This window comes from Castanea sativa, chromosome 1 (genome assembly GCF_040712315.1).
Source record: "Castanea sativa cultivar Marrone di Chiusa Pesio chromosome 1, ASM4071231v1".
NCBI lineage: Eukaryota > Viridiplantae > Streptophyta > Magnoliopsida > Fagales > Fagaceae > Castanea > Castanea sativa.
The window spans coordinates 78,684,548-78,710,358 of NC_134013.1; the positions used below are offsets into that span (position 1 = coordinate 78,684,548).

At 33.3% G+C, this 25,811-nt stretch overlaps 2 protein-coding genes across 3 annotated transcripts; both read right to left on the minus strand.

The window, feature by feature from the left end:
* Positions 1–8,491: 8,491 nt before the first annotated feature.
* On the minus strand, positions 8,492–12,427 carry LOC142621829 (uncharacterized). The gene is made up of 3 exons (XM_075795195.1): positions 11,688–12,427; positions 10,715–10,899; positions 8,492–9,404 (listed from the first exon to the last, which is right to left on the minus strand). Exons 1-3 carry the CDS (start codon positions 12,211–12,213, stop codon positions 8,874–8,876), a joined length of 1,242 nt encoding a protein of 413 aa, XP_075651310.1. The 5' UTR covers positions 12,214–12,427; the 3' UTR covers positions 8,492–8,873.
* Positions 12,428–18,174: 5,747 nt separating this feature from the next.
* LOC142621397 (putative clathrin assembly protein At5g35200) lies at positions 18,175–24,723 on the minus strand. 2 transcript variants are annotated; one of them, XM_075794700.1, is made up of 16 exons: positions 24,583–24,723; positions 23,783–23,905; positions 23,627–23,696; positions 23,400–23,497; positions 22,528–22,669; positions 22,333–22,433; positions 21,596–21,679; positions 21,343–21,393; positions 21,179–21,244; positions 21,031–21,096; positions 20,850–20,930; positions 20,659–20,736; positions 19,852–20,007; positions 19,564–19,639; positions 19,170–19,282; positions 18,175–18,972 (listed from the first exon to the last, which is right to left on the minus strand). In XM_075794700.1, exons 2-16 carry the CDS (start codon positions 23,879–23,881, stop codon positions 18,607–18,609), a joined length of 1,647 nt encoding a protein of 548 aa, XP_075650815.1. In that variant the 5' UTR covers positions 23,882–23,905; positions 24,583–24,723; the 3' UTR covers positions 18,175–18,606. The 2 variants fall into 2 exon arrangements, with proteins under 2 accessions (XP_075650815.1, XP_075650816.1); XM_075794701.1 differs by having other exon boundaries at positions 23,783–23,897; positions 24,583–24,702.
* Between the last annotated feature and the right edge of the window lie 1,088 nt (positions 24,724–25,811).

The window sequence follows — 25,811 nt, forward strand, 5'->3', positions numbered from 1 at the left end:
AATAAAATTAAAAAAACCACTAGGTGATGCCATATATGCATAAATGACAGTGTTTTATTGGTTAGAAGAACCAGGACCAGTTCTCCTAGTGGACCTAATAATTTCTCGAGAGTAACAGTAACTTAGTATGTGAGTGTAAGGTGGATTTTCTTTCTGTGTTGTGTGTACTGTTACTCAATGAGTGTGCCCTGCCACATCATCTAGGTGGTAATTGACTTCCCTCCGGACACAAGCAAGAAATTAGCTAATCTTGTAATAACGTAACACACAAATCATCACAACTTCTCTGCCCCTCTCTCTCTCTCACTCTTACTCTCACCGCATCTTTCTCTTACAATCTCTCTCTCTCCTACACAAAAAGTTGTCTTACTTCCTCTTGCAACCTTCCTTGTTATCTTCATTTTCTTCTTCACTAAAAAGAGGAAGAAAGCAATGGCGGCTCAACCATAACACCATTTTGGCTATGGCCTTTGGCCCCCAAATGGAAGAAGCTCCCTAAAATAGAATATGTTATATCTATATTATACTCTTTTTGAATGTTCAACATTTGACAGTTTAATAATGTAAAAATTTTCAATCTTCCAAAAATTTTACTCTTCTTTTTACTCTATCAAAATTAGAATTAGAATTAATAGTTTTTGAGACAAATTCATTACTGAAAATTTGTTGTTCAATAACTGAACTCCAACATTGTCAAGAGAGATAGTGACCATATAAAATATGATCCCCTGATCTTGATACTAATTATTTCAATATTTTCGGAATTAAAAGTTTTAAAATACATTTTATAATTATACAAAAATAGTCCAATTAATGTATTAAATTATAAAAAAAGGTTGGATTCTTTTTTTATAATTCATATATCTCTTATAAAATATTAAGTAACAATATATTTTACATTTGTGTCTGCCCCCAAAATGTGTGTAGTCGGTCCTAGAATAGGCCATACTTTGCGAGAATTGTGAATTTGAGCGAGGTTTGAAAAGAATATGTTTAACATAGGATTGAAGTATTTAATAGAAATGACATTGTTTAGAATTTACAATTTTTTAAAACTTTTTATTTTATATTTAAAATACTTTGCTCATGTGAAAAATCTTCATAGAAATGTGTGGTCATATTTTGCATGAAAGACATTTAGCATGCCAATAACATGGTTAATATTTCTTGATTTTGACATGAACATAGTGACCTTAGTACAAAGAAACCAAATCAAGGCTAAAGTTGTTTAAAAAAAAAAAAAGCAAATATCAAATTGATGGTTTTGCAAAGAAATGTTCATCGAGTACCACCGGTGGGATATTGGAGGAAACTAATAACTTTTTATAAATGGGTCTCACTTTAAATTGTTATGTTAGGTCACAAAATGTGTTGAGCCGAACCTGGATGAAAGAACCCACCAACAGCAAACTTTCCTCTATATGAAACCGATAAACCCCACTGAATCTTATAAGTATGAGCATAGGGCAAGTGAATGACTTGCACGTGAAGTGTAAGTGGTTCATCCCAAACTACAAAAACGTAGCCGTGTCTCATAAGGGTTCTTCTGCATTATGTTCGAAGAGCACACCTTTCCAAGTGGATGATATCCAATTCTTATAACTGGTTTCGACATAGCCAATTGAGAAGAAAATTTCTATCCACACTTCAACCTACATCCCAGAAAACTCTGACCTCACCTACTTTGCTTTCATTGAGCAAAGAATTGTGAGCCATGCATGTTTCTCTAATTCTAAGGTCAATCAAGTAGTCATAGGTTCTCTTTTAAAGAATCCACATGTTCTTTTTTTTTTCCATAGACGATACACTTATTCTTGATTCTAATGAGTTCTTGTTGCATGTTATGGTTAAGATGCAGATATTAGATGAAACTAGTCATATATATCCTATTTGTTATTGTAGGAAGATTTCTTGGAGGATACAGAATTTTGGGCTCTTTAAGGAGCTCATTCAAAATCATGCAGTAACAAGTCTTCCTCTATCAAATTGTTGTAAATGGAAAAGAGAGTGACCATGAACATACTTGAGTAGCTGGACTAGTGTATATATAATATTTAAATGTCAAACTTGGATTGTACTTGGAGCAACAAGATCTTTTAGAAGATGTCTAATTGAAATTATCAAGTCAAAATCAAGTTGTTATTGCATGTCATTGACTACGCTTATCATATCAACCCTAAGGGTTATCAGGAGATATTTAGTACCAAGGAAAAGATGGATGAGAGTTACAAGTATCGAATCATTTGGAAAATATCAAATTTTTCTTACTTCGAGAATGTTTTGAAGAAGGAGAAGATAATGGATGCTTGATTTCAGACTTGGTCAATGATAATTGAAATACTGACCTTGAATCTCACAGTTTATCCTTGAAGTATGTGTTTGCTACTTTGTGTTAAAATTATTTATGGTAAATTTGTTAGTTTGTGTTTCATAAAGTTGTAAGTTTGGTAAAAAACTTAACTAATCACTAAAACTTGATGTGAAAAAGGAAATCTCAAACTCCACCTAAGGACCTTTCCTTTTTTATAGAAATAAAGGAGGATTCCAAAACCTATGAAGACTTCATAGTCTACTATCGGTTACTAGTCCATAATTAAAAAGATGAAAATAAGCATGATTTTAGGCATGCACTAGATCGCCCCTCTATGGATAGAACTCAATAGGGATGGTCAGACTTCATGAGTTTTGATAGCATATATTGTTGTAACATACATTACTACAACAAAAAATGTTTATTACAAAAAAAAAAATGTTGCAATAATATGAGAGTCATTGCAATAGTCTAGGCGAAGTGTTGCAATAAAATTTAAGATAATAGGTTTGTGCTACAAAGTATTTCGTTGCAAGAAAATTTAAATATTTTAATGACAATTTTGATGTAATAATATTTTTATGTCTAATACCACTATAATAATTTTATTGTATTATCATTTGATGTAATAGACTTATTTTGATGTAGTGTATTAAATGAAAACTCTGGACTTTTTGTTTGCTTCTTCTATTGTTGCCACATAAATTTTGAAATCCAATATTTTTTCCCATATACTTTTGAAATCCTATACTTTGGACTTTTAAGTTACTTTGAAATTTTGAAATCCTATACTTTTTGTTTGCTTCTCAAACTACAAAGACATAAACTACAATATCTGGTGGGATACAAAAATAATGATATGATTCACCATACATGCACCATAAACTACAATATCTAGTGGGATACAAAAATTTCAAGAACAGAATAAAGGGGCAAACATACCTTGTAGGCCTCAAACTTTGCTGCATAATTTGCAATCTCTACTTCCTTCTCCTTTTTCTCAAGGTTAGTTTTTTCAACTTTTTGTTGCAATTGGCGTACTTCCTCCTCTGTACTTCTCAAATTTATAGCAAGATCGTCTCTCTCTTTAGCTACTTCCTGTATCATTAATGATTAAACACTTTAAGGTAACATGACTTTCTTTTTTTCACCTTTCCCATTTAAAAATTAAAAAGAATGATATGATTCACCATACATGCACCATATGCCACAATAACTTCTTGGATAAATGCATGCTTCAATTTCATAGGTTTATATTTCAGTTGTTCCCCACAATGCAAAGATGTAAACCTTTTTCTGCTTCCTGACTTACTAAACAATCAAAGACCTGAAGGTTTAAGACTTATAGGATAGGATCCAGAATTGAATTCCAATATGCAATCTTTATAACAATAAGATCCTATTTTAGTTGCATATTTATGACTGACTAAATCAACAAAGGTGATATGACATACCTTAAAATTAGACAAAGCAGTCTCTAAGGAAGAGTTCTTTGACATCATGCTTAAAAGTTCTTGTTGAGTATTGGTACTTTCTTTTCTGGTATCCTTTAACATAGTATCAGCAGCCTCTCTCATCATCCATAGAGCTGATTGTGCTAATCCTTGTTTCCCATCAATTGAATAAAGCAATATGTCAAAATTCTTATCACAACAACTATCATCAAGGTTCATTGCACGATTAACCAGCTCTCTCAGCATATTCCTACAATCCATCTCATCAAATAATCCAAAGTATATTCGATAAATCCTCTTCACAAAATCAAGCACTCGATGGTGTCCAGAGACAGAGAGGGATTTGGCAAGAATTACAACATTGTCAAGCACAGCCTTTTCAACAGACAATGACTGCATATTTTCCAACGCATCTCTTTCATTAGAAATTATTGAACCAGATCTTTGCTCATGGTGTATTTTCAAGACCTCATTCACTGAATCAGCTGTGATGAATCCATGTGTAACACCTCTCTCAAAAGCCTGGCATGCTCTATTGTAAAGAGAAGGCACCAACAGAATATCAAGCAAAATGTAGATATCAAATAAGTGATCATCACCAAGCAAGTACTCAGTGTCTAGTTCGATCATTTCTATTAACCCCAAAAATAGAATCAATTTCTGTTAACATAGCTTGAGCAATTTCAGTCTGTTTTCTCACATGTTTGTCTAAAAAACCTAGCACACATGGAGATGCCTTACGGCCCAAAGTTTCTTGCCAATTTCTAACAGCGCTGACCTACAAAGGCAGTTATACACATTAAGAGAGAGGTTAGATGCAAAATACAGCTTACAAAAAAATAATATATATATATATATATATATATATATATATTCAATAACAACTTCTGGTTGCTCTAGATACATACTACTTTGAGTATACGCTGGTGTTGAGACGCAGCTTTGAATAACAAGCCAATAGTAGCTTCAAGTGCTCCATCATTTAAATCTGCTAAGAAAGTGGGAACTTGAAGCAATATCTGTTCTCCCAATTCACTGCCAAAGTTCCATTGACATATAGAATCCAAAACCTGATGACACTACCAAACATAAATGTCAATACCTAAGCATCATACACAAGAAAAATAAATAATATATTGGAAGAGACTCACATGTTGTTGCAGTGCAGGTTCTGAAAAATAGCAACACTGAACAATTATTTGTAGTAATACATCATTAATTGTCTGTTGCAGGGACACATCAGCTTCCTTAGGACCATCAAAGTTACACTGCTGCAACTTGAGTAGAAATCTAGCCAATCCACCAACACCCAACAAACGTTCTTCTTCCAAAAACAATTGTTGTGGAAAATCATCTTCACCTCTTTGGAAACACACTTCACTTGAAAGTTTTTTGAAGATGTTGATAATCAATTCTTCTTTATCAGAATCAGTGAGCTGATTGCAAATATTCTGCTCATTGTTTGAGGCCAAAACCTAGTAGCATGAATATCCAAAGAAGAAGAAAGAACTCAATATGTGTACACATTGAATTCAGACAAAAAGGACATCAGCTTCTAAATGTAACTCACAAAAGAACTAGTTGGGTACTATGCAAACTAACCTCTACTTCCTTGTAATCAAGAATCTCACAATAAATAATGACTGCAATAAGCTATTATTTCACAAATTTTATTGCAATAGATTGCAAATAATTAACAAAAATAATTTCGGTCGAATTATTACAACGATATCTTCATTGTAATAGATAATTGTTTCATATTTTTCATTACTATAGAATGTAAAATAATTGATATTAGATTATTTTAATTACAGCTTCATGTTTGTCATTACAATAGACTGTAAAATAATTGATATTTAGCTATTGCAATAATATATTTGTTAAATTGTCACTTTGAAATTTTCATTGTAATAGATTGCAAAATAATTAGTGTCAAGTTATTACAATGATTTCTTTAATTTAAGTTATTGTAAAAAAAAAATTCTCAATGCAATTTAGTATTAAAGCCTCTATTGCAACTGAAAATTATAAGTTATTATAACTAATTATTATTAGTGTAATAATTTACCATTTTTAAGTTACTATTGCAAAGATTTTTAATTTGTAAATATGATATTATGTCGAATACTACTATACTAATTTTGTTGTATTAACATTTGATATAATAGACTTATAAAGTTTGTAAATATTTGTGAATTTCAATTAGCTCAATTAATAAAATCTATAATCATAAAATAGGAGACCTATTTTTTAATCCTAATCGAATACACTATTGGGGTTTTAGCCTTATTGTAAAATGCAATTATAATGGATGATTTTTTGATGTTGGAACCTCAAATAAAGGAGATACAATTTTAAAATAATAATTTTAAAATCGTGAAAAAAAAATTAATATTGTTTTTCTTTTTCTTTCAGAAAAACCAAAAGAGCATATATTCCCTCCGTCCCGATTTATTTGTCCTGTTTCAAAAATCAAACTTTTTGAAAGAATATCATTTATTATTTTATCTGCCTTGAAAGAATGCATAAATTTCCAAAACTACCCTTAAATAAATTTATCAAAAAATTGAAATATTAAATCTGAAATTACAGGCGCAAAAATCTACTCCTGGCCAATATTAGCATTTTTGAAATTACACAACACAAAGTGTAACTTATCCTGTTAATCAAATTTGAAAAATCTACAACTACCACAATACAAAAACTATTGGGTATTGGCTCTAGGCAATTTTGGATTACTAAAATTATAGCTTTTTTTTTTTTAGAGTTATTCTTAATGAGGCAACTAAAAAGGTGCCCAATTAGTTTTATTTTTTAAATAGTTTGGTTTTCTTTTCAAATGGTTTTAGAAATAAAATAGGGGCATAATAGGAACATTAGTTAATTAATGACTTCTAATTTTTGAAACATGACAATATTTTGGGACATCCCAAAATGGAATAGAGAACAAACAAAATGAGACGGTGGGAGAATAAAAGAGCATATTAACAAATAAAGTAAAATCGTTTTATCATTAAAGGCTAGAGAAACAAAAACACAAACTTTTTTTTTAATGATGAAACTGAGAACCTCTTATCTGAAAGAGGGTATTTCAATACAAATACAAATTTTTGTGTTTCACTTTATATTCTACTAATCAAAATTTGTCATGTATTTATTTGAATTTCTCTATAAAATCACCAAAGTTTAATAATAATAATAATATTCATCATCATCATCATCATCATCATCACTTGCATGGCATAGCATAATTAGTGTAGCATAAAATGGAATACAAAATGTAAAACAAATGATTTGTATATGAGATCGTCACATAAGATACATTTTTCTTGCCTTAATGGTATATTTGACTCTCCACATGGAGAGTGCCTCGGTACAATCTTAGGTGTATCATTCACATAGACCCTTTACCTGACCCACCAAAAAAAAGAAAAAACCATTGATGAAATTTGAAAAGAATCGCTCGTTCAATTTCCACATTACATTCTTGATGAAATAAGTAGGAAAGTAATGGCAAAAGCCTTCACTTCCTTGTATTTTCCCTCCTGTTGTAACTGTTGGATTAAAAAAATAAAATAAGTTGTCACCATCCAAATTTTGAATAGGAAAGTAATACACAATCCAAAACACTATAGTAAATTATCAAAGCAACTGTATATTTATCCAGCCTAGTTCTGACGGCCGATGGTTTTTTACATCACTTTGAACCAAACGTATGTCTGCCTGAAAGCAGCGTAGCCCTTTGGTTAGGAAGGTACAAAATGGGGTTTAGAATGGGCCTAAGCAGCTAAGCCATGATGATTCAGTTGTTGGGCTTAAAACATGGTCATGTCATATAGGTAGAGATTGTGGTTAAGGAAGGTGGTGAGACTAGGATATTGGTGATGGTGTGGAATTGGCAACCGAGGACAAAGAGGTCATCTTTCTTGCCATGTGGAGTCATGGATGGTTGTGCTAATGCTCCTGATTTGATGAATCTGGACCATCGGAGTGGAATGATTTTAATTTGTGAATTTTGTAGTTGTTTGCTATTTAGAAGTTGAACCTTGATGAGATGACAAGTGTCTTTCACCAAAAGTGATAAGTTGTGGATTTGAGTATGCAAATATCTTTAAAAAATTCAGGATAAAACTACCTACCATGACCTCCCACAAACTCCCAAAAGTGGGAGTTCTGTGCATAAGATACGAACCTTGTAATCATTCTCTATTTGAGAGAATGACTAGGTTAATGAATTTGAAAAACAAAATCAATGAGAAGCATAATCAATGAATAAGGAATTGATTTGAAGTTGAAGCTATCTCATAATTGTGTGTATGCATGTATGGTGGTTTTCGTGCACTATGGTATCTTTATGGAAGAGAAGCTTCTTTTTTTTCTTTTTTTTTTATGGGGGAAGAGAAGTATTAGTATTGCCCCAAAATAGCCAAATTCATTTGTTCTTTGGAGAATTTTAGGACTTCCACTAATTAAACAAGAACAAAACAAACTTCCACCATTTCTTTCTCATAAAAAATCTCAACTATGCAATGTAGAGCTTGGTTAGCGAGTCCCAGATCAAAGTATTACACAAAATATTTCTTATCTTTTGTTATTTGTGAACTTGACTTGTTCAATCATTTTGTGATTATTCCATCAATTTACATGATATAACAATAACTTGGCTCAGAGATAATTGCAAATAATTATTGTGAGAAAAATTTGAGAAACTCACGAAACTATGATAAGAGCTCCAATGGATGAGAAAGTATATCATACATTTACTGCATGTAGCCTCCCTCTTACAGTGGATAAGTCCCACAAATCAATGAAGCCCACCCACTATGAGAGGGAAGCTACATTGCAAATACATGGTATAATTTTCTCCAATTGAGATCAAATAGTGTGGTAGTTGTTGGATACAATAAATGTCACATAATAGAGTGAACTTATATGTCCCAATTTCTATACAACCTAAATCTGGCTATTTAACAATGGATAATTCTCTAAATGAAGACTGACTTATTAATATAAACAATTAATAATTCTTAGGCACAGGACCCTCAAGGATCGAAAAAAAAATGGTAGAAACTTTACAATAAATCAAGGACAAAACAAACTGCCAAACTCTAGTCAAAATCATCAACAGTAAGCCAGTCATTTGAATCCTCACCTTCTGAATCTTTATCTCGAATATTTGACTCCCCTTCCTTTTGCTGTCCATGGCCACACTGAGTCTCAGGACTTCGATTGAGTTGAACCCAGTCATTGCATCCATTTGAATGGCCTTCCTTTTGCTGCTTTAGACTAAGGCATGAGAGTCTATTAGAAAGATCATTATCATCATCCTCCAGATCACTGAATGATACGTCCTCCTCATCGTCCTCCTCATGTTCAACATTGTTTTGAGCACGCACGGAAGTCCCTGTATCAATATCTTCCTCTTCCAACCACTTTTCAGTATTCTCTTCATTATCCATTGCAACTTCTGCTCTTCTGATATCAGTTGAATCAACCTTTAAATCAGATTGCATATTTTCCCCTTGTGGCTCGCTTGCCTTGCTACTATCTTGAGATCTATCAAGAGTCTTACTGTTCTCATTCTCCAAGTGTGCATTCTTTTGCAGCTTTTGCAGAAGTACATCCCTCACTTCAAGAATCTGCAAAAAAACAAATTTCAACAAAGATACATTTTTTTGAAAAATGTTTGTTTGAAAGGGAAGTTTCTTACACAAAATGAAAATGGGAAAGAACATATATATTTTCTTTACTAGCTTTAATAAACTAATTTCCTGAACAATACTACATGGGAAGCTCAAGGTCAGTGTTTCTGGAAATATAACAGTAAACATTTTGAAAGTGCAGTTTTTACTTTTTTTTCTTTTGACCTCTCTCATGGGAAAAACTTTAAATATAATGAAAATATAAATAAAATGGAAACAAATTATTTAGTACTAGTAGCACAGAACAGCCAATTCCTTTGAAGTAATAGTTCACTCTTTCAACAACTAATTTCTATCTAAATACTATGGAAGTACAAAAACTAAACGTTTAATAGCCAGTTTAGAAGAAACAGAAAAAGAATCAGAGCGTCATTTACATCAGAAAGACAGGGAAATGTATCTATGGACTTTTAATATCAAAACAACACAGAAGAAACAAGATTTTCAGTAATATGAACTAGAAATATAATCCACAAACATGTAATACTAGAGCAAGATGATGGATTGACCATCCCAGCAGTATCACAGGATAACCCTTCAGCAGAACATAGTACAGCTTTCCACAACCTATGCTTTGGGATTAGTGAAAGGCGGCTATAATGTTTACAAGTAGGGTGGCACACAATGAAGTTGAATGCTCAACGAAAGCATGGTGTGAGAGCAAGAGAGGAGAAAAGAACCACACACAAACACACACACACACAAAAACAAAACAAAAAACAAAAAACAACAAAAACAGTATCAACAATTACTGACTGGGTTGCATGACAGGGCTCATAAAAGATTACAAGTCATGCATATCATGGGTCCATTTATTTGAGTCACATAACAGGCTCATAACAGGAACTTCAGGACACAACAAAAGCTCGAACGTACAAAGAAGCATTCAAAATCACATACAAGATGCACAAAAACTAACCCTTGAGCAAAACATGCCAACGTCATGCTAAAGAACCTTTTTGGAAGAAGAACAACTTTTTGGCTGGCACATTGGGTTTAGCATAGTGAAAAACAACAATTTTAACTATCACTGTAAATTGCAGAAAATACGTTTCCAATAGTACGATGCTTGCGCCTAATAGGCATAGTTTTGCGCTGAAAAGCCAGACAACATGCCATAAGATCATTTCCAGGCCCATTATCAATCTGCCCATGGGATTGCCAATAGCAAATTATATTTGAGTTTATAATGCACGCAAATGCAATTGAAAAGAAACGAAAGACAACATAGAGAACAAAACTCTTGCCTTAGACGTAGATAGAAGCTCAAAATCTTGTTCACTTAATCTTGGCAGCAATAATATAAAATAAATTATCCAAAACTGTTCTTCACTCATATAACTTTGAAGTTTAAGTCTGAGAGCAACCAAACTTGGGGCCAAACGTTCAACAGTTGAAGCATGTTCTTTCTGAACATCAGACATATTAAAATCTGCGATAAAACAAGCCAAACCGTAAAAATTATTTTTTTAATATGCATCTCCATTCATTTATTCCATCGTCTTAGATAACAGAAATAGAGAAATATAACAGAAACGCATGACTTCAAAATAAATATGCAATGTTCTAAAGCTTTGCTCTAATGATCATCAGCTTTCATGAACACAAATGTTATGACTAGCAGTCAGCAAATTTTAAATTGATAATCCACGGTAGACCATGATAGAACCACATTCTAGCTGTCGCCAACGACAAGGAAAAGGTGTCATCTTGTTTGATAAATTCCATAGCCCACTAATCCTCAAAGGTTTTAGATTCCTTCTGTATCCCACCAAGCCCAGTTCTTGGCTCTGTACAATTTGTAAGCTATTTGTTTCTTCTTCTTTCTCCTTCTCTTGTCTTTCGCTTGCCTTATGCATATAAGGACTATGCCCATTTCATTTTCTTTTCTAAATTGAAAAGTTAACTAAGGACTAGTTAATTATCAAGGTGATAAAGTGTATGGTTTTGATAGAATACTATGACAAAGAATAAACAAATGTGTCCCAAATCCGATTAGTCTGTTGAGGATCAATAAGAGCCCATCAAAATCCAACAAGAAAAATTGGTAACAAGTAGCAACTAAAGTTTAACTAACTATCTCACTATCTAATTCCTTAGCAATGAAACTAAATTGAAAAGAAAGAAAAAAAATTGTAATCAAAGCCAATGCCATGCTATTTTACCTAACTCACTAATATTAACCAATTCAAAATATTTACAGATAAACATAAAAGCTACCATTATTATCGAGTGGTAAAGGAAAATCGGTCCAGAGCTCGGGTCGCGTGGAAATCTCCGAAACGAAATCGAGAACATCATCGGTGACTCCAGGAACATCATCGTCGTCGCCCTCGTCTTGTCGAAAAGCTTCTTCTTCTTCTTCTTCCTCTTCCTCGTTGTTTTCGAACTGTAACAAGTTGGAAGCGAGCTTCGAGATCTCACTCACGGCTTTGGCACTGGACAGAAGGGACAACCTACTCTTCAAGCTCCCACCGATTTCAACAAGATCGTTGCGAATTCCAACGAGAGCTTGAGATTGCGATTGTGATTCTGATGATGATGATGAGGGATCAACGGCTGCGATTGAAGAAGGTGGTGGGGCCAGGAAATTAGCGACGCCGCGGAATTGGCGGCCGAGGGTTTGGCCGAGGGCGGAGAGGTCGTCTTTAACGCCACGTGGAGTCGTGGATGGGCTGTGATCATCGTGATCCTGCTCCGACGAATCTGGACCGTCGGATTGGAACGATTTGAATAGCCAAGACATTACTGTAAATTTGTGTTAACGAAATTGAGAAACAAGAACATAATCGAAGAATGAGGATTATGTACTTGAATTTGAAGCTCTCTGTTTTTGTTTTTGTTTTTGTTTTTTAAAGTGCTCCTTCTAGTCTTATCTAAACAACTGTTAAAGCGAGAAGCCGAGAGTAATGCTTTTTTTTTTTTTTTTTTTAATGTTAAAGAGTTTGGGTTTTTGTTTTGCTTCGCTTTTTGTTCTAGACCTTGTTGTTGTTTAGGAACAAAGGATGTTTTGTTGGAGTTGAGTTGCCACGTCAGTTTTCTTATACAACCCGTGACTCTGTTTCTTTCTCGAGTCTTTTCGGTGGTAGAGTCGTAGTAGTACGCCAGTTCATTCATGGGGATTGTGTTTTGTACCATTTTCGCATTTTTATTGTTGTTTTTATTGTTTTGTTTTTAACTTTACCTGGCACAAATATTGACAAGTACATTTAGAACTAGAAAGCTATGTGATCATTATTAATTAATTATACAGTGAAGGAAGTTATTCACCGCAAGAATAAAATTTTAAGGGTTGTTTTAACGAACATTTTTAGTTTTTAAATAGTTTTACACATTTTTATATACGTTTTTACTTACACATATTTTTACAAATTATAAATAACATTACTCAAATTTCTCTGTCAAACGAGCTTTAAATAGTCAAAGATTTTTTAGTTAAATTGACACCTCTCTATAAATAAAATATTAGCAGCATTGTAATTATTTCTAAAAAAAAAATTCCAAATTAAGCACGTTAATGAAAACAAGGGGCTACATCATTGTCACCCATGTGGGTATAATTGTGTGTGGTGGTTCTAGTGTAGGGTAGGGTGGTGTCTATTGAAAGCTATATGAATTTATGGTGGTGCACTACGGTTTGGTTAGGGGTTTAGTATAACCCAAAATAAGCTCATTTGTTCTTTGGAGAATATTTTACAACTTACACCGTTTCTCTTTCTCATTAAAAATCTCAACTATGCAATGAAGATCTTGGTTGAGTGAGTCCAACATCCAATTATTAAGCACGAAATAATCCTCTCTATTTTAAAACTTTTGTTATTTGATTGTTTAAATACAACATAACCATGATAAGGACTTCAATGAAGATCAAATACTCAGCTTAGGTCTTCATTCTTTGGTTCCTTGGATTTATCCTTACTCGACTACTCAACTACTTGATCTGAGTTGCTTGGTTACTTTTTCATGGCTGCAGACCCAACCCCCACAAGTATAAAGATTAATCTTAAACTAAAATGGGCAAAAGATCAACAAAATATTCTTATTATTAACTTTCATTCTCTTAAATTCATAATATGGCGCCATACTATCATGGTGAAATTCCCACAAGTTAATCATTGAGTATCATGTAATTAGAACAAAATGGATTTCAAGAGGATTGAGATCCTAGAAGTTGAGTGCTTAATTATGATACTAGTTATGGCTTAAGAACATGGTCCCAGAAAAATGTTTGCATTATCTGCTGAAATACAAAGTTGTGATTATCAATTGGCTTACTAACCAATTCAACTAAAAAAATGCACCAAACACCAACCACATGTGAGGCAAATTGGTACCTTCCCAAGCACTATAAGTGCTTAGTGCTTGGATTGAAGAGGGGGAGAATGGGTTCAAGTTTAGAGGCAGTATATCTACTTATCTTCTAGTATTTATAATCAAGTTTTTAAAAAAAAAAATTTTGCACCAAATAATCCTCAACTACAATAAAATGGACAAGGAAGAGTTAGGGGTTTGGAGTGAGACGTGGAGAACCATAGGAGGTAAGCAAGGTTTTCTCCTAAAGCTTCATTTAAAGTTGTCAATTTATTACCTAAAATTGTATTCTTAATGGGATGACAACATACTCTATTTTATTAATTTAAGGCTAAAATGCAAAACTGACCTTCTAAGTTTCAATTTTTGTCATTTCAATCCTTTAGGTTTCAAATTTTGTCAATTCAGTCTTCTGTTACCCTTTAGTTAAGTGCTGCCGTTGATTAAACCAAAACGACGTCGTTTTGGTTTTTTTTTTTTTTAATTTCTTAATTTTACTAAAATACTTTTTAATTATATAAAAAAAAATCTAAAGGGAATGACGATGTTCCCCTACCTCTAAAAATCAAAAACATCACCTAACAGTCCTACTAGCTAAGAAATTTTGGGGGAGAGAGAGAGAGACTGCGAGATCTAGACCGAGAGAGAAGAGCGTGGGGATGGACAATTCGGTAGAAGAGATGAAGTTGCTCGATACAGAGGCGTTGAAAATTGGGGCTAGGGAGGACGATGCGGCAGGTTCTGCTGGTGTTGTCCTTTTCGATCTCTAGACGAAGTCTACGGGGGACGTGGAAGCTTTGCGAATGGCGGAGGCGAAGGCGGAAGCGGAGGATGCCATGGAGTCATCTTCAGCTCCTTTGTCATCTTGATCGTTGTCGTCGTGGTCATATATATATATATCGATGATGTTTTTGGTTTTCAAATAGATCTATAAAATTAATTAAATGGTTTTGTTTTAAAATCGATGATGTTTAATATCGGTGATTATGCAATTTTGGTTTAATTATCGGTGATGGTTTTGGTTTAATTATGCATTTTTGGTTTTGGTTTTTGGGATATCATTCAATGATTACTCTCCATGTGAGAATGTATTGGTGATGTTTTTGGTTTTCAGAGTCAGGGGAATGACGTCGTTCTCATTAGATTTTTTTTTTTAATTAAAGTATTTTAGTAAAATTGAGAAGTTAAAAAAAAAAAAAAAACACCAAAACAACGTCGTTTTGGTTTAGTTAACGGCAGCACTTAACTGAACGGGTAACGGATGACTGAATTGACAAAATTTGAAACTTAGAGGACTCAAATGACAAAACTGAAATATAGAGGACTGAAATGACAACTAAAACTTAGAGGGTCAATTTTGCATTTTAACCTTAATTTAATGTTATTGACCCGTGATCATGAGGTTTCAAAAATGACAAAACTACTAAATGTGTTTTTGTCTTTTGTTTTAATTTTAATTTAAAGAAAAATATATATAATCATTTTTAAATTTTCAGATAGTTTTTTATTTATAATTATTTGGTCACTTTATGGGGAAAATGGATTTTTGCCCTTATTTTTCAAAAAAATCTAGCATAAGGTCTCTGTTTTGAAACTATTAAGCACCATGTCCCTGTTTTGAAACTTAATTTTAACAAAATCGAATTACAGGTGGAACTCGACTTTAATGCATATTTTACCACTTAATTTTTTTTTGAAAATTTAAGTGAAACTCAACATTAGCAATGTCGATTTTCACTTATAAATTTACATATAACTTGATTTTGAGGATATCGAGTTTTATACAAAAATTGATTTTGTTTAAATTGAATTTCAAAAACAGAGACATTCTACTAAATAATTTCAAAACAGAGACATTGTGCTAGATTTAAAAAAATAAAATAAGGACAAAAACTCATTTTCCCCTTCACTTTCCATCCATCACAATAAATGGGGTATACAACAAAAGAATAAGAGCACTAGCATTAGGGGGTGTAAACACCCTCAATTGCTATGTTACAACCAAAGGCACCCAAAACCCTCTCCATTTGGGTTTGTAAACTTCAAAAAATTTGCATCCGAGTTTGCAAAAAAGTTCTATTTTGCAACCTAAAAATTTACTTTATCTATTTTACAATCTCATTTTACAACTCACCCAACATCTTAGTTTCTATATTTAGATACAACTTATTAAAATAATATAAACTATACTACTTTCTTTTTTTTTCTGTGAAAAATGCCCACCAATGGACTCCTGCTGGCAACAAGACTTGAACCTAAGTGGGTTAGACGAAGTGTTCAATCCTTACCAGCTGAGCCGAACCACCGTTGGCATATAAACTATACTACCAAATAATATAAAAAATTCAATTTCTCTATCTTCTCTTCCAACTCACCAGCTAAACCCGCTCAACACCTTCCACCAAAACTTAGCCACACTCAGCCACAAACACCAATTCTATCACCACCAACCACCAAACCAACCAACCAGCCACCATCATTGAAAATCCTTACCACTGAAAATCCTTACCACCACCAAAACACCCACAGACCCACTAAATTTGACCCACCACCACCATAGCAACTCCTACCGCCACCACCATGAACCTGCAAATGCACCGATACCCATAACAAAAAATCAAACCAAAACAAAAACCCGATATGAGAAACAAAATCAGAGTGACAGAAATAGAGAAGAGAGAGAATCGGAGAGTAAAAGAAGAGAGAGGGGCCGCTGTTCCTAGTCACACACCACACGCCGTTGACGCCAATCCATGACCTATGGCTACCGTCGCCTTCAAGGTGGAGGTGGTTGAAACAAATGGCAGAGAAAAGGAAAAAGTGAGAATGAGAGAGAAAGAAGAGAAAAAGAAGAAGTGAGAGAGAGAGAGAGAGTGACTGTGAAGAGGAGAAAATACACCCTGTTACGAGAAAATACACCCCATAAAGAGAGAGAAGAATGAGATAATTTTAATAAAATAATAATATATATTTTTTCCATCTGGAGCTACAGTTGGTTCTAAATTTGAGAAGCAACCATTGACACATGTTAAAAAAATATAGGTACCCATACCCGGATGAGATCATCTTTGGTTGGTTGGTTGCTAAAATAGCAACTAGGTGTGTTTACACCCAATGCTAATCCTCTTACTGTTCATGAGTTGTAAAAATATATATATTATTTTAATATGTGATTATGTATGAAGAGAAAAAATGAGTGGCAAAAAAGAGAGAATAATATTTTTTATTATTTTATTAGATAGTTTATATTATTTTATTAGGTTTTATGTAAAAATAAAAATTGGGATGTAAGATGAATTGTAAAATAAATTAGTAAAATAAATAAAATAGTGTTTGAAAATGCAAAATAAATTTTTTATGTATCTCCAAATGTTAATATTCTAATAATTTCATCAATTCTCAAACTCAAACTTGTTTAACAATAATATTAGTAAATTGTTAATATAAGGGGTGCATCTGAAATAAACCTAAACAATATGGTTTTTTTTTTAAGCAAACGATATGGGTTTTCATTTTGATCATATTTATTTTTTATTTGTACATTTTACGGTAATATTTATAATTGATTTTATGAGTTCAGCTTGTTTGTACTTTTCCTCCCAAAAAATAAATAGTTTTTTACTTTATATTATACTATTTAAATAATATTTTACCCACTTTTTTTTTTTATCATAATTTTTAGCGCATAAAGTAGAAGCAGTGTTGACCTTTGATCCTTTTTAGGCCAACAACTTTTGAGTGTGTTGTCACTTGTCAATTGCCTTGGAAACATCACTCATTACTATCACATCACTCCCAAGTCCCAAAACCAAACTCAGTTTTAAAGGGCGTTGGGCTGTCTAATCCACACGAGCCAAGTACATGAATTCAGGATATCTGTCACTGTGAGCCATTGCGTAAGGAATATGGGAAAGTTCCTATCAATATTAATTTACTATAAAGATTCATAAATCCACTGCAAAAATAGACATGATTAATATCATACATATTACTAATGATAATAAATAAGTATTTATATTTTATATTTAAAATTTGACAAATCAACTAATGCTATCGTTTTTATGTGAGTCAATCATTAATACTATTTTTATTATATAATAAATAAGTTTTTACATTTTATATTTTTATTGGTTGGTTGGTTAATCAAGTACATTCTTTCACTGAAATATAATGTGAAAGTAATTAGGAAAAAAAGTCCAAAGCAAACCAAAGAAAAAAAAAGACCTTGCCATCTTTGGGAAGTAATGGTGGTTGTAGCATTCTCAATCAACAAGTTATAGACCTTATTACAAGTATATTAAAAAAAAACACACACACACACAAAAGCACACTGACAAATAGTTGAAAATAAGAGGTAAGTGACAGCGGAAATATATGTCAAACCAAAGCTGACCAGGAGCCACAAATTGAAATGCCTATTCATTACATGAATGTAGAATCAACAGTCATAGTTTACAAATCATTCCTATAATCTATAAAAATAAATAATAAAATACCAAAAAAAAAGGGGGAAGAGAGGAATATCAGAAATTAACAAGAATAAATTTCCTGCATAGGCATGAACAATAGAGCAGGTTCAAAAAATTCCAAAATCCAAAGTAGTCAGAAAAATATTATTACCAACCTTCTTGTCCATAGAATAATCAAATGATCCAAAGCCCTCTCCCCTCAAATTATTAAACAAAGAATCTCACCCTAGCTAACTACTGCACATACACAACATATGGTACACATCTGTCTAATCTTCATATTTTGCACTCTCAATATTTAAAACCAACTAATCTCCCCATGTTTCCTGATAAAGAATGTGTTTCTCTGGACAAATGATCTAGATAAGGCCTGTATATGGATTGTACGCTTGAACGGGCATACCTGAGCCATACGGGTGGACAGTGGCTCCATAAGGAGCTCCGAAAGGATTTGAAGCCGGTGGTTGTTGTGGACCCATCATCATCATCTGCTGCTGCTGCTGCTGCAATATGAAAGCCTGTTGCTGGTTGGCCATTGCTGCCATTTGTACATGATGTGGTGCAGCCACTGTGTTTGAGGCATAAAATGGATCTTGTGCTGTCGGATGCATCATGACACCAGCCATTGGGACTGGCTCCCAAGGGTTGTAGCTTACATTCTGGTTGCTTCTTCTGATTGCATCTTCATAAAGGCTGTCTAGTGTAAGCTTGTCTAATCCTCCCGCCTATTTTCAATATCAATAGAGTTGGAAAGAATTAGTGAAGTATCAGTCATTATGCTCAGCCAAAAGTATCATTCAATAGCAAAACAGCAATCTCGTTCATTACTGAACAGCTAACTTGTGTTTGCTGTGCATCTCTGTGAGCATGTGCATGTGTACTATAGCCGTTAAATGTAAGAAAATGTAAACATCTTAAGTACCAGTTTACTAGCAGCCGCAGCACTCTCATTTGAGCTTGGAGCTGTAACAAGCGCCAACTCCCAGCCTGTAGTTCCATTAGCTTGAATTGGAGCAGTAGATGTTGGTTGAATATCTGTAACAACCACCAGCAGAAAACATATGAGCTCGCCCCTATAAATGAACAAATTTTTAAATTATGATTAAAGCTTAATCCAATTGGCAAACTAAAGCTTGTATTCTCAATTTCCTTAAATTTCCAGCTAGAGCTTTATTATTTAGAATAATCTCTCTCAATCTTGGAACAGAACCAGTTCAAGTTGACTATATCTGGGACAAAATTCAGTTCTCAAACTTCAGTGCAGGCTAAGCATTGCAAATCAATTGGATATACTAAAAAATGGAAAAATGCCTTACCAACTGGAACAATAGCCAAAGCCATAGCGTTCTTCTCATCTAGTTCTGCAGCTTCAGGAGTAGGATCATTCAAACCCTAGAAACCGAGAAAAATAAGGTTCACCTTAGGTAAACTATGAAGGACTCATCAAGTTTATAGGCATGCTAGCGGTAAAAAGGGGTGTTCAACTATATTTTAATCTTTCCAAGATAAAAATATGTTACACATACACATAAGATTCAGCTTAACTGAAAACTTTCCAATATAATAGTATGCAAAATACAAGAAAGAAAGATTTTGAGAATTACCAACAAATCAGGTGGTTCAGTTACAGCAGCTTCTACTTTGACTGGTTCAGCTGGAGGTGGAGGAGGCGATTCAGTACGTGCCTCCTGCACCTCTGGGGGCTTCTTATATTCTATGGCCAAGACTTCCTTGGGGGAAGCTATTTTATTGTTAACCACCTACGTGGTTTAAAATAAGAATCAGAACAAATTGATATGGTCAGAATATTTATTATTCTGAACAATGAAGACACCAAGATTATAATTCCTTCAATAAACTAAAACAAAATGTTGAAGAATTTTTCCACAGTTCACTAGGATTAAAGTTTTCCAAGAAAGATAAGATTTAAACAACTATTAAGTGGCATATACCACAAAGATAATGCAAAAAATTCCAAACAAAATAAGAGAACACTAGGGGAAACCCAATGGGAAATGTGAATAATGAACACAATTTGCTCCAATTGATACCTAATTGTCCAATATGCACAAAATGGTGCATTATCCTTTTATTAAAAAAGAAATATAGGCTAAACATTACAAAACATGAAGTTTCATATTTTGTTTTTGTTATCCAACTGCAATGTCATGTGTGCAAACTGCAAACCTACACACGCCTGCCCTAGTGACAATAAGCCAAAATTTTGTAGTTTTTTTGCTGTTGCAACAAGAAGCTAGGTTTGGACAGATTATTATAGCTCCTGATGGTCAAGGATATCTGATGTTCTTTTGCTTTCCCGTTTTCATATAATAAAGCAACATAGAAAATTATATCTAATTAACATCTTCATATCCAAATCTAAGAAAGTTTAACAAAGAGCAGTTCCATACTTGATCCTTGACAAATGATGAACCCCGTGGAGCTTCTCTCACATACTCTTCCATAGCTTGTAGAAAAGATGCAGGGGGCTTCAACAAGAACAAATAGTTCTCTCAATAAAAAATTTTGGTTAAAATCAACGAAAAAAAACTCAAAGACAGAAATATCTGTTCAAGAAGGCACCACAAGTGAGACATTAAACCTGCTCAATCTTAATAAACCTCTCTCCACGTCCAATATCAAGATTTTTACATATTTCATAGAATTCTGATAGTCGCTCAGCCTGAAAATATAGAGAATAGAAAATGACATAAAGTAAATTCATATGCCATTAAAACTAAGCAACAGTCTGTATTAGAACAAATATTCATAGAAGATATTACCTGCTGCCCAGCCCTTCTGTATATTTCCAGAGCCCTCAAAGCATCAGGGCGTTGCATCTCAAAAAACTGTCAGAAATTGAGGTTATCGTAAAGCATTTTATGCTCAATATCCAAATTTTTTACATAAAAAGCCAAGATTGCATCCTACCTTGTCAACCAAATTGACAGTGCCATCACTTATAGCTTGGTAAATTTTAATGCTTTCTATAGCAACCTGTTTAAATGATAAAATTGTCAGGGGAAACAAGAATAATGTGAAGTTGATTAAAGCTAAAATTAAGGATAAGCAAAATGGTTACAAGTTTCACCCACCAATGACAGTGCTAACTGAATCACAAAGTTGTGAATTGCTGCCCCTTGTGGCTGCACAAAGTTTCATCAAATTTTCCCATTAGAAGAGTCTAGGATCATGTTAAATTTAGACTATAAGTCCACATAGGATAGCACCCAATAAAAAAGTTAAATTTGACCTATAATTGACATGTGCTGGCACCCATAACTTGTGCTTAAACAACATTCTACCATAATCACATCCATCTTGAACTGATTGAACTCAAGAAATTACCTGGCAACCAAGCACACGGTAAAGTAGCTGTTGCAAAGATGGCAAATGCTCAAGCAGTTCAGCAGCGTCCAGATCTTTCGTTCTCTGCATCAAATTTGCAGCTATCAATTTCCTATAATCTACTTTTTCCATAAGATCACCAATCTAGAGTTTCACAAGTCAAATGCAACGCAAGAGAAATGTAGAAATAAACATCTGGCAGGATCCTTCAAATTGTGTAAATTTGGACTCACGCATATCAAGCAAAGTTACATAAAGAGTATAGAAGAGCCTGCAACTACAAGTGAGATAAGGTGCTGGAAACCACTTGCAGAGCCCTTTCAAAGACATCTTTAGGGGGATATGTTGTAATGCATGATCCATATCCAAAAAGTGACACGGGCAAGTATTATTGACGCAGTTTTGAAAATGACAGCACAAACTAAAAGAATTTGTGCATCTAGTAATTCACTACCAATGCCAGTGTGACACTACTATAAAAAGTGTAGGGAGGAAAAGGGTGACAAAGTTTTATCCTTCTGAATCTACCATTTTGAAGAGGGGGATCACTTCCTGATTAGCTTCATCAGAAATTAACCTATTAATACCTATCAAAAGCTTACACTTTCTTGATTTTGAACTGTCAAAATGCAATATTTAGCTGGAAAGTAGCAATCTAAATGTGAGAGAAAGAGAGAGAGAGAGTGAAATCAAAATTCAAAAATGAAAGATCTTTGTAAAAGGAACAATCTTCTTACAGGGCGATCTGTCTCAATGTCATACTTCAATACACGAAAGCACTCCAGTCTCTCCTCCAAATATAAGGCATAAGTACGGACCCAAGCAGAATAATCCCATGCTGCACAGCAGATCAAAACAATCTCAAAAATAAAAATAAAATACCCAATTCTTCAATAGAAAAGTGTCTACAATGGGTGAGAGGAATTTGGTACCATTTGGACTGGAATCATCTTTGAAATGAGCCATGTTAAGCATATGGCTTCTGCTTCTTCCATAATTAATGAGTTCTTCATGAAATGTGGGGTCAACTTCCCTCAAAGCACGATGAATTACAATCAAAGTTTTCAATGCAACCTAAACAACCAATAATCAGTAAACCAAATTACAACAATAAGCACATACATCAAATTGATAATCATACATAATGAATAAATAATCATGTAGTTCATCACCAGATTAACAAATATTCATATATAAACCACAGTCATCACCACTCTGAAGTGCTTAACTATCACTACTACCACTCTCATTAAATCAAATCCCTCATTACAAACTGGACAACAATAAATGCAGTCAATAATGAGAAATTACTCCAACGGTAAAGCATATTAACCGCACATGAGTACCTTATTGTTTCACAATTTCCTTTAACTAATTGATTTCTTAAGGAAACAACATGCATCTCACATCAGACCATTCTAGTCACATGCACAATTCTGTAGGATAGCAAAGTTTATGAACATTATATTTAAAGCAGCTTCTTTTGGCTAGATTTGTTTGATAGGGAAGATGAAGACCAAGATCATTATAACTATAGATACAGAATAATTGAAAAAATATGACCATACATGAAGTCTCCCCCTAAAGGTTACAAGCTATACCTTCAATTGCATAAAGGAACACTGCTCTATATAATCAAGGGCTACTAACAATTTAATCAAATTTATTATTTCTCCTATTCAAAATTAAAACAACTATAGTCTATAGAATGATAAAGAAATTCTTGATTTACTTCAGATAATGAAGGATAAACCCCTATGCTCATTCATCTTATGATAAAGTATCATTGAGGTGATGCACATACCGCCCAATTATGTGTCTTTGCTAACCGCCTAGCAAGAGCATGGATGCAGTATGCAACATCCGCCCGAGGTCTTGTAGCTGAAATAGCAGAGAAAATAGCTGCAAAGGAAAAATAAAATAAAATCCATCAGGGCCCCATTCAACAAATTACTTCTACTTAAAGATCACCAATGAATCAAGCACATAATTGCATCCCATCTCCAGTAGAGAACAAGAGAGAGCACCCACCTCTAATGTGTCTTTCTTTTGCGGGGCTCTCAACATGATTCGTGGCTTTAACAATAGCAATGTCCAATTCCTGCAAAGTTTTATGCCACACCCAGATAGTTAGACACATCCACATTTCAAAGAGCCCTCAAAAGCATTGTATGTAATTTTTAATACCTTGTAATCACTGTTGACTTTAGCCAATGACACTGTGGTGGTGTCCTTGATGGCTCCAAGTGCTTTTCTCAAGCTATTTTGAGTACCCCCACCTGACATTCTCTACTTCTCAACCCTGAAATTCTACAATAAAACACAAAAAACACTTAACCTGGGTTCACTTGTATAAAACCCCATTACCCACCCAAACATAATAAAACAAAATCCCACTCCCCAAAAAACAAATTTAGTGACATCAAACACAAACCACCTACACCAAAGTTTAATATATTTCCTTAACAAACCACAAATTTTTTCAAATTAAAGAATGAAGCTCTTTTAACTCTAATCAGATCCAGCCCGGATAGAATTTCATCATTGACCACAAAATGGTCACCATTAAAAACCAAAATTCAACAAGTTTTATAAACAATCAATGAGTAATCATTATTCTATTTTTTTTTTTAAAAAACACAAGATTTCAAATTTCTGATAGAAAAAATTCATCGAAGTCACATGAATAAAAACATATATATGCATGACAGAACAACCACCACCACCACCACCAAAACAACGAAGAATGAGGCCACAAATGCAAAAGAAGTTTGATTCTAAAAACAAACAAAAGCATCAGAGATACTCATTAAAGATCTGAAGAGAAAGAAAGGCAAAAGAGTAAGAAATCTACGCTACAATTCAACAATTACATTCATAGTTAAACCTCCAATATTTGAAAAACAAAAAACAAAAACAAAAAAAACCACAGACAAACACAAAAGCAAAGAGAGACACACAGAGAGAGATCAGAAAGCTCGAATTACCTGTAACTCAATCAATGAGAGAGAAAGAGAAAGAGAGAGAGAGAGAGAGAGAGATATAAAGAGAGGTGGAGACTGGTGTGTCTGCGACCAGAGAAAAGTCGACCAAACAATTGAGTTCGGTTTGGTTGGGTCGTCGGCGTCTAACACTGTGTTTTTTTAAAAAATAATAATAATAATAATAATAATAATGATAATAATAGTAATAATAATGTAGTGGTTTTTCAAAAAACTTTATTTTATTCTTTTTGGGGAAAGAGACTCTTGGGTATTTATTATTATTATTGTGCATATCAATGCCAGTTTTCTCTATCTATCTATGTATCTGTGTGTCAGAAAACTAAGGCAAATGTAAGAAATTTTGTACTATCCTCTCTTTTTAACTCTATCCTATCTTAGTAGAGTTAAAAATTAGAGACTCTGATTCTCTGCACTTTTTTTTTTTTTTTTTTTTTTAATTTATTTTATGCTTCCTTCTTACTTCTTACTCCGCTCTCCCCCTTTTGATTCGCCACGTTGCAACAAGGAGATCCTCTCCTCTTTTTTTTTTCTTTTTTTTTTAAGGAAATCCTCTCTTAAACTTAATTATCCGATTAAACCCAATTAGTTAGTAACCCCGAACTGATCTATCTATTAGAGAAAAAAAAAATATTACTTTATAATATTTTTATAACATTTTCACAACAAGTTCTAAGTAGTACTTTCTCAACAAAAAAAAATCTTAAGTGGTAGGTTGTTATGAGTTGAAAAAAAAATTATTTCAATTTTAATTTTTAATTAGAACCAATAATAATATAGTATCTATGATTTATTGTAAAAATATTATAAACTTAATACTTCTCATTTAAAATAAATAATGAATTACAAACACTTTTATAAATTAATGACGTAGAGTAAGAAAGTCAACTTTGGTAATGCACCAACAATTAAATTAAAAAAAAAAAAAGGTAAAATACAAAAGTCATACTTAGTTTTCGCCATGTAAGGTATTATGATATTTTTTTTTTAAATATTTCTTGGCTTTTCTTTATTTGAAAATTCCTTGGCTTTTATTTTCCTTCTGTATCTTTGACTATTATTTATTTATCATTAACTTTTCAAACATTTTTTGTGCATCTAATTATTATAATGTAAATCACCGTGAGACTTATGCAATCAAGAAAATGAGTAATTCGTAAGTATTTTTAGAGGATAGTAAAATTGTGCTTCCTCTTATCGTGTTAATAGTGGGG